This window comes from Buteo buteo, unplaced genomic scaffold, assembly GCF_964188355.1.
Source record: "Buteo buteo unplaced genomic scaffold, bButBut1.hap1.1 HAP1_SCAFFOLD_199, whole genome shotgun sequence".
Classification (NCBI taxonomy): domain Eukaryota; kingdom Metazoa; phylum Chordata; class Aves; order Accipitriformes; family Accipitridae; genus Buteo; species Buteo buteo.
This window is the reverse complement of record NW_027439363.1, coordinates 66312-75904: the sequence shown is the minus strand read 5'-3', so window position 1 is coordinate 75904 and position 9593 is coordinate 66312. Positions and strand designations below refer to the sequence as shown.

The following is a 9593-nucleotide window of genomic DNA, read 5'->3' as shown; positions in this document are numbered from 1 at the left end:
TACTTACATTGTTGTCTGCCTCTTTCCTTATCCTACAACAAAGACTGCTACAGGAGGCAAAAAAAGTGAGAGATACATAACAAGTTAGCTAGATGCAATAATTTTTTTTCCTTTCTGCATTAGATACTTTTGCTTACAATAACCAATTGTCAAAGCAAATTTCATTCTTCACACATAATGAGATAATTTAGATGGCTCTGAGTCTTCCTCCAAGGAGGACCATTCTTTCCTCTCCACATTTCTACCTGCTTCAGCTGACTTTATGTGCAGTGCATCTTTTCTAATCAGATCAATCTTTCAGAGTCAATGAATCACGAGAAGAAGGTGCTTTTAGGGGAGAGCACATTGCAAATGCTACAGGGAACAGTGGAAGTAATTTCTGAGGAGCACAAGTGCTACTTATACAAGGAGTTAGGGTTCCCAACTCTTCTGCTAACTTTGATCTCATGAAATAATACTATTTAGTGTTTCTGACAACTCAGTATAATAGGACAACTCGATGTAATAGGCTTCTACATGGGATTTATAAAAACCTGCTAAATTAAGATTTGAGACAGATGTTAGAAAGCTTCAGTCCGTGAGATTGATAGTGTCACTTTCAAATGGCTTTACTGAAGTGGGACTCTGTGGAGGACTCTTTGCATTCAATGGTGGCACTGCCAAGACTTTCTGGCGGATTCCAACTGCAGCCTTTTTATGGTCATGTCTGAGACTGCGGATTGTGCTGTTTATGGCAGCCACGCATGCCTTCCAATCGTATCCAGTTTCTTTTAGATCAAAGGATGGATAATTCTCTTGAAGAAAATCTGAAAATAAAGAATATAATAGCAAGTTATCAATTATTTATGCAAGCTATGTACTGGTTTTGGGTGTAATTAAGCCAGAACAAGTGCATGCTACCAAAACAGGACAGCTAGGCATATTGTGAGGCTTGAAGAGCAAAGCTAAAGGGCAGATACTCTTGCCCCCTCTTTCCATTTAATTTGAGAAAGAGTAACAAAAAGTCTAAACATAAAAACAAAATATGCAAAGAAAACATGTAACCGTGTACATGGGCTTGATTCCTTAAAGTACTGAATAACTTCAGCTTCTAATGTGGTCAACCAGAGCAAAGAAATCTCAGGCTCCATTTCAGAATGACCAATATTTGGCAGGACCAAGCCCTCCTTCAGAGGATCTCTGACAACTACATTTACTAAAATGAAATACAGCAATTCAACATAACACAGCTGTAGAGGAACAACAGAGACAGAAAAACCACACGAGGTTGTTCCTTACCATACTGGAACAAGATCGGTAAACAAATACTTGAGTTTGGTAGCAATGGGATAAATAACGTAAGACTACAGCACCTTTCTCCCCTTCAAAAAGTAAAATGAGCAGTTTTAGAAGCAGACTTTAGTTGTTTGTTTTTTTTAATTACTGAGGATTGTCCTTCTGAGCTTAGCTGAATTACATGTTTTCTCTAAGCAAGCCCCTAAAAGATTTAGATAAGCACCCGAAAGGAATTCTCAGCTGTAATTTCAAATCAAAGGCAATACTATTTCTACTTTATGATTAACAACTAGATTTACCTTAGTAGAATGAAAGGCATAGCTATTTGATATTACGTCACTTTTGTTTTTCCATTGCTCTCACATGTACTACCAAGTAAAGATCTAATAAAGTATCATTGTTTACAGTTGATTTTTTAACTTGTAGTTCCAAACCTGGAAACCTATTTTGCCAGAAAAGCATGGGTCTGAAGGAAGAAGATAACAGAGAGAAAAACTTGTGCTCTTGATGTTAACTCTGCTCGGGGGGGGGAGTGAGAGCGCCTTAGCTTCTTTCATTCCCAGGATGCTCCTGTAATAAACTATGCTGACAAAGGATACACAAGCTGTTGGCTGAAGCAGCAGCGAGGCTCTCTTCCCCTCCATCCCCAACAGCAAATTCAAGAAAATGTTGGCCTCAGAGCTACAGCACAGAATAGGAATTCCTACTACCAGGCCTGCAGAGCCTTTGTACGTGGCCTACAAAACAGCTTTTAAGTTACACCTTTTCTTTCACAGAAGTTGATGAATTGTTGGGACTACAGTAAGGCTATGTGGGGCCCCTTCCTGCTCTGCAGGGTTACATTCCAGGAGCTGATGCTGCCATTCAATCAGACTATGTTATAACGTTAAAGAAAACAGGGCCAGGGACTCCCCTCTGGCCCCAGAGCCAAGTGACATGGCCTGGCTGCAACCACAACACAGAAGACTTTCTCATCTGCTCTGGACCCTACATGGTGTTCCTGCAGCCCTAAGACACACTTAATACATCTTTTGAAAGCTTCTTGAGCTCAAAGTGTCATGAAACAAAATATGTATACTATAGGAGTATGTGGAGATGCTTAAAGTGGCAAAGCTTCCCAGGCTAGTAGTGAAGTAACATGTACAGTTTCGGAAAGCCCACTCTTATGTATAGCCTTGCCATACTGGGACAGGTTTCTGGCATGCTCTGTCCCTCAAGCCATGCCCAGACGTCACCCCAGAGAGTGCAAGTCCCAGGTCCATTTTATTTAGCACTATTGCTGTATCCTTTGAGGCAATCTTGCCACACCTGTGGAGCTGCTAGGCTGCACTGTCCAGATTTTAACAACCCTTTCAACCTCCCTATACTCCAGACATGGAGGAGAAGGAGTTTCAAGATTTGTTAGAAGATGCACATTTCTAAAAAGTATGATGAATCATAGAACATCTCAAGTAGGAAAGGACCCATAAGGATCATCGAGTCCAAGTCCCTGCTCCTTGCAGGACTACCTAAAACTAAATCATATGATTAAGAGTATTGTCCAGACAAGAGTAACTAGTCAAATATGCAACCTTACTAACCCAGTGAGCACTATCCCACAGTGATATCATAAGGACACAGGAGGAAGTAAAACCCTACATTAAGCCAGTGGTGTCGGGAAATGCTGAAGGCACTCCACTATTACACTGCCTGCAGCCTGGGATCTAGCCCAGTAAACAACATCCCACAAGCAAAACTTGAGAATTCCTGGCAAAGGATTTTCTCTTCAGATTTCTCATAGAAAAAGCCAACTTTAACGAAGAAAATATGACAAAAACACAGAAAATTAAAGAAATGGTGGAAGGATTTCTATATTGCATGACCAAACCTTTATCAAATGTGTTGAACTCTCTCTTTAAGGTACTGTAATAACCACAGAGCAAATGGCCAACAAAAACCTGATGATCTTTCCCCCAACACCATTGTTTGTGCTGACCACGCTTAAATCTTACCAGATAATGCCAACTTGTCTTCTGTGTGATAAACCATACACCTTTTCTACCTACAACCTGCTTCACATCCCTCCTCACTTGCTACTTAACTGTTATGCTAATTCTGCTGTCACAGTTCTACTTACTTTATCCAGCCTTGCAGGAGGGACCAAATGAGACTAACAGAAGACTCCCTCTCAGGAAGGAGCATGGATCACTGTTCCAGAAATCTTAATGCCAAAGCAAGAACAATGCGGAAGGCAAAACATCTGCTACAACTCCAACCATAACATACCCACCCTCTGCTTCTGGAATAGTACTTGCAAAAGAATAAATAATACCAATTTCCTGAAGACATCCTGGATTCATGTAAGCTGAGGAAACTGCAAAACTGTCCATATTCATACACTGGAATAGGCTGTTACATGTTATTTGAAAAGATAAATCTTCAGTAAAGATTCATTATTCAAACAGCTCAAACTGGGCTAGTTCAAAATGCTGCCTGTTCACTTGGCAGCAGTCCTTATCCCACCTGTAGCTTCTAAACAACTAAATCATTTGCTGACACCTTTTCTCTCAATGGTCCCTCTTAGGTGAATAGGGAGAGCTGACCCCTGAGCCCTTCGAAGAGCAAGGCACTTGAATCTGTTCCTTTCCGCTCACAGTCACTCAGGCTGTGAGGGACTTCGAGAGGTCTCTACTCCAACCTTCTGCCCAAAGCAGAGACAACTCTGAGGTCACACTAGGTTGCTCAGGGCTTTGTCCCCTGAGATGTGGAAAAAGGACAGAGATGGCACAACCTCACAGGGCAACGTGCTCTGCTGTTTGACTGTCTTCATGCGGAAAAGCAGCCTGCTCATATCCAGTTGGAACCTTTCATTTCCATTTATGCCTGTTGTCTTCCCACACGCAATGCTGTGAACAGCTTGACTCTAGGGAGAGTCTACTGAGAAGACAGGTAGTGGCAGGCTGCTACTAGGTTCTCTTGGAGCCTTCTCTTTTCCAGACTAAATAAGCCCAGTTTCCTCACTGGGCAGGTGCTCTGGTTCCCTGTACCTTTTGGTGGCCCCTCCAGCTTTATCAATATCTCTTTCCTGTACTAGGGGACCCAAAATTGGACACAGTAATCCAAATACAAACTCAGGAGTGCTAAACAGAGGGAGATAATCCTTTCCCTTGATCTGCTGGCTGTGCACCTGTTAATATAGTCCCAATTAGGTGTCAAATGCAAACCAGATGAGTTTTCTCCATTCTCTCCAAGTCATAGATACAGATGTTAAACAGGCCAGGTACCAGGACAGACCCCTGCAGTACCCCATGTGTCAGTCACCCAAGTAGAGCACGACCGACTACCCTCTGAGCACAAACATCCATCTAGTTCTTTAATGTTGTCCCCCCATCCAAACTGTAACATCCCAACACGAATACCAAAATATTGCCAGAGCCAGTGTTGAAAGCCTTGCTAAAAAAAAAAATAAAAAAAAAAAAAAAAATATCAAGCTAAGTGACAGCTCTCCCCTCATCCACAAATCCAGTCATTTTATCACACAAGGCAATCAGGCGAGTCAAACACGATTTACCCTAGGTAAAAACACGCTGACTGTTCCCAGCCACCACCACCGCCCAGAAGCTTGAGGGACCTTCATGGTGACGACTGAAGTAGAGGAGGCACTGAGCACCTCAGCATAATTTGACTCTGTTGTCACTAAGTTACCTGCCCCATTCAGCAACAGGCCCACACTCTCCTTCTCAATCTTTTATAATTAATGTTGTGGTAAAAGTTCTTCTTGCTGCCCTTGACATTCCTTGCAAGTCTCAATTTTAGCTGAGCTTTGGCTTTCCTGACACCATTCCAACACTCCCAGGCAAAGTTGCTGAATTCTGCTTCATAAGCTGTCCTTGCTTCCAATCTCTGTATACTGCTTTTTTGCACTGGAGCTCAGTTATGGATTCACTGCTTAGCCAAACTTGTCTCCACATAACTCTACCAGTTCTCCTAAGTGTCAGGGTGGACTCTCTTGTGCTTGTAGAACGCTGTCCTTAAAGACCTACCAACTTTCCTGAGCTTCTCTTCAGAGCCATCTCTCACAAGCTCCAACCTATCAGTTTCCCAAATAAGCCAAAGTCTGCTCTCTTAAGCTACAGGGTCTGTACTCTCAGGTGATTTTAACTCTACTAAGAATCTTCAGGTCCATTATTTCATAGTCTCTACAGACAATACTGCCACCAATTATCACACCCCAAAGCTTTTTGTGAAGGGCTCTGTAACCTGCTGTGCATTACCACAGGTTGGCCTACCTAGTCCCTTCCCTGAGACTACAGAAGAACTAGACTTCCCCCTAGCCCTGAGACTTCCCTGAGTTGCTTAAATATAACTTCATCTACTTTCTCTCAACTTGTTCCACTGCTTGCACTAATACCTGGCAGAACAGTTTCACAGACTTACTTCTGAAGCTCCATGGTTTGTTCATAGGATACAAAGTTAATTGCTTTTGTTAATCTCCCCACATTATCACTTTGAACAGATATTTTTCTTACTTACCTCTGAGAGCATTAATTCTGTTGCAGTCCAGTGGGCTCATACCACGATCAAGATTACCATATACATTGCTTTTTACTAGCACATCTTCAGTGAACATATGACGAATTAAGTAGCGAGCTGACAACTCTGGCCGAGACTTCCCCTTAGCTACATAAATGACTGAGAAAGGCAACTGAACATTGCGCCATGGACTTCCAAGAAGTTCTAGAAAGGATGTCAGAGAGAGAGAGAGAAAAATTTTACTTATCCAGTACTGATTATGCTTCAAAGAGGCTGTACTACAATAAAACTAGGACACAAAAAGTTCTCCCTAAAACTACTGTACTTGCTTGGAAAGACCAGAGCATACAGCTAATACTAAAATGCAACACATTGTGGACAAATGTCCAAGTAGCCAACCCCCCCGGCTCTTTTACAACAATGTAACAGCAGTTCTGATATGCTTTCAGCAATGCTAGCAATGTAACCTGCATTATTAATGATTGCTTTCTAAATTGTTTTCATCTCACATGAAAAGATGATGCTTTTCCAATTACATAGGTAAATAAAAGTTCTGCTATTTCAATGGTGCTTAGATCCTGTAAGTGGAAATTGAAAAACAGAGTGAATAATTTTTAACTACTTCAACATGACTTCACTGCAAACATTAAAAAAAAAAAACAAAAAACAACAAAACCACAAAATGTATACTAAATCAGGAGGTCTGTGGGATCAGACTAACAAATTTTGGGTGCAGAGGCAGATCTGATAGGGCTCCAAAATGATTCTAATAAAATAAATAATTTCCAAGGACAACTAATCTCAACTCATTTTCCTTGAAGCTTTCTAGAGGCATCTCATGCTGTACATGGAATTTTTCCCAATGCATTTGTATATTGTGCATTTTTATGGGAAAAAAACAAGTATAAAGGCTGGTTTAAGATTTTTATTGTCCTAAATTGTCAGTTTTACAGAAAGGTGTGCTTTTCTGAAATTGCAGTACCGTTCAATAGATATTCTGAGCTAGCTTACTCCATTAAGGTAGACTATCTACCAAATAAAAAAAAAACAGGGCAACTGTGAAATAATTCTGGAAAAATAATTATTCAGAGAAACTGAACAGAGTATCTTACAGCTGAACTTTCCAATCTTACAGTAGATAGGTATTATGGGACACTGGTAGATGAAAACACATGTTCTGTTAGCCAGATAATGTTCTTGTTTGCTCCCATGAATACTTACTATATATAAAGCAAGTGACTGCCTTAAGAGGAAAAGCCACATATTTCAGCAAATCCCTTTCACAATTTCACCTACAGCAGCATCTTCCACATCTCATTGACCATTTACAATGCAACACACAAATCCATAAGGTGAAAATTTCTTAGCTTACCCATAGGTTCCAAAGACTGTGGTTTCTTGACTGAAGATGTGTGGAAAGCTTCTGGAAACTTATCCAATCCTGAATTCTGCAATGTGTCAGTTGTGGAGCTGGTCATCTTCTGAGAGTTTTGCAAACTGCCTTCACTAACTTCATTATAATTCAAATCTACACAATGAGATGTATCTGGAGTGTCAGCCACTTTTTCTTTCCCTTCAGGTGTCTCCTGAAACATTAAATGAGGTTAGCACATGCACTGGGAAAGCCTACCAGTTTTCTAATTAGTGTTCCAGTTCACTTCCCATTTAGTATAAATTAGATTCCAGATATTTACAATATAGTTACTCTTATAATTTCAATTTCAATCACAAAAACCACAGGTGAAACAGATACTAAATATTCACAGATTTGCACAAAGCTTTTTAGAAGCAGAGGTGAATGGAGTTACAGATGTTTTGGGAGTGATGTTTCAGTCAATATAAAGTTGAAATGCATGGCTGGATATATTTGAAGGAAAGCCTGTGAAAACAGTGCTAGCAGCTACATGTTTAAGCTTGCAATCAAATTTGACACTACTTCTGGGCAACGTTTACAGTGCTTTTGTTTTAGTATCCTATGCTTATACATCTCTTCACTGTATGCTGGACACAGGAGCAGGATGAGGCAGAGCAAGAGAAAGGGGCATGCTTCCAGTATTCCCCATATGGAACGAGTGCTGCAGTCAGCAGGCTTATGCTGAGCAATGCAAAGACAGAACCCAAGGAATTTCCAATTAAAGCACTCGTATGATGAGGAGTTCAAATAATTAATGTGAGAAAGAAGCATGAACTTAGTACTTAATAAATTATCACCTTGAGACAACTTACTGGGTTTATTTTTGTTTCAGAGCGTAAACAGCGGATCATAGCATTGACATTCGTGATACAGGTTTTCCAGTCTTTTCCATGCTCGCTCAAATCATAGTTTGGAAAGTTAGTTGCAAGAAATTCTGCATATAAAATGTAGAAAATTTTTTAAGCTTCATGACAAAGAGTGGTATTTAAAACTACTCTAATTTAGAAAGAAAGAGAGAAAGCTAAGTGCTTCACGTTTACTGTTCTCCATTTAGAAGCTTTAGATTTCCACCTTTAATTAAAGAGAGATAGTAAACTCACTTTTTGAAACTAAGCAGCACTATGAATTTAAGATGTGCGGTGATACTTTTTTGAGGTGTTGTGAATAATGCTTTTGTTATTAAGCATTTCCTAGTAGAATTAGGGGTGAGGTGTGATTCTCAGACTAACTTTAAAAAAAAAACCAACCCCAAACTACAAAAAAAAAAAGACAGGGTAATGCTGATGCTGCAACTACTTCACATGGCTTAAATAATCTCTGACCCTTTAAACAGGAAGGAGATATATAGGTTCACACATACATACCATGGGATCTGTGTAAATGGCTTGACATTTAAAAAAAAAAATGCACTCCCCATCTTCACCATTTCTCAAACAAATGAGAGAAGCAAACTTAAGAGAAAGAGTATTTAAGAATCACCAGTTAATGTTCGTCCTAAGTAAACCATGGCCATCAAAAAAACCCCAAACAAAAAACGAACCAACCAAACCCCCACAAAACCCATGCCACACACAAACACAAAATAAGTCATAACGAAAAATTTACGAACAGTCAGCATGACTGATGAACCTGAAGTACACAAAACTAGGAGAAATTAGAATTGTTTTATCCACATTGAAGAAAAACAAACATTGAGGGTGAGAAGGAATTTCCATTGATGAGTAGGAATTTCAAAATCAAAAGACACAGAAGAGTAGAGCACATCCACTACCCGCATTTATCAATTCAACCAGTTGCTAGACAACGACTAGCAGAAACATACAGAAATGACTCCTTGTAAGTTAAAAACTCTATAAGTATTAAAGCAGTAAATCTGTGCATTTTGAAAGGTAGCATACCTCTTATTGCAGCAATTTTGTTTGGATCCAATGTTCTGCGCCCTCGTGCACTCACTCCCATAATGCTGCACAATAATGTTTCCTTGGGGAACAAGACACGAACTAAGTAGCGCGCTGCATACTTTGGTTTAGTCTTTTGCCGAGCTTTCATCAAATAGTTTCCAAGAACTTTTACATTTCTCACTGGGTCACCAACAAACTCTTTTGGAAAACAAAAACACGTAAAGAAAAAAAAAAATTAAAAACCCCAAGCAAGTTGTTAAAAAAAGAACACTTTTTCAAACTCTTTCTCTTGACCTCTATGGTACTCCTGGTGTATGTTCTCTACCACAGGTAGTTCTACTATTTATTACTCATCTTCGCTCCTACAAAAGCAGCTTTAAATTGGAATGGTAACAGAAATATATTTTTGATTCACATTAACCAGTACTGTAACTAACTGAAATAACAACACCCAAGAAAATACATTAGACACGTAAGAGTCCAAAATGTTT

General features: G+C 39.8%; 1 protein-coding gene across 5 annotated transcripts in view; it reads right to left on the bottom strand.

The window, feature by feature from the left end:
* Positions 1–505: 505 nt before the first annotated feature.
* The window catches only part of BEND2 (BEN domain containing 2), a 31816-nt gene continuing 22728 nt past the window's right edge, over positions 506–9593 (bottom strand). For all 5 annotated transcript variants that reach the window (XM_075022202.1, XM_075022205.1, XM_075022201.1 and 2 more), the window contains 5 exons: positions 9100–9300; positions 8014–8135; positions 7160–7373; positions 5788–5991; positions 506–806 (listed from right to left, as the gene is read on the bottom strand). In XM_075022202.1, the coding sequence (XP_074878303.1) occupies positions 571–806; positions 5788–5991; positions 7160–7373; positions 8014–8135; positions 9100–9300 (977 nt within the window). In that variant the 3' untranslated portion in view covers positions 506–570. The remainder of the gene's footprint in view (positions 807–5787; positions 5992–7159; positions 7374–8013; positions 8136–9099; positions 9301–9593) is intronic.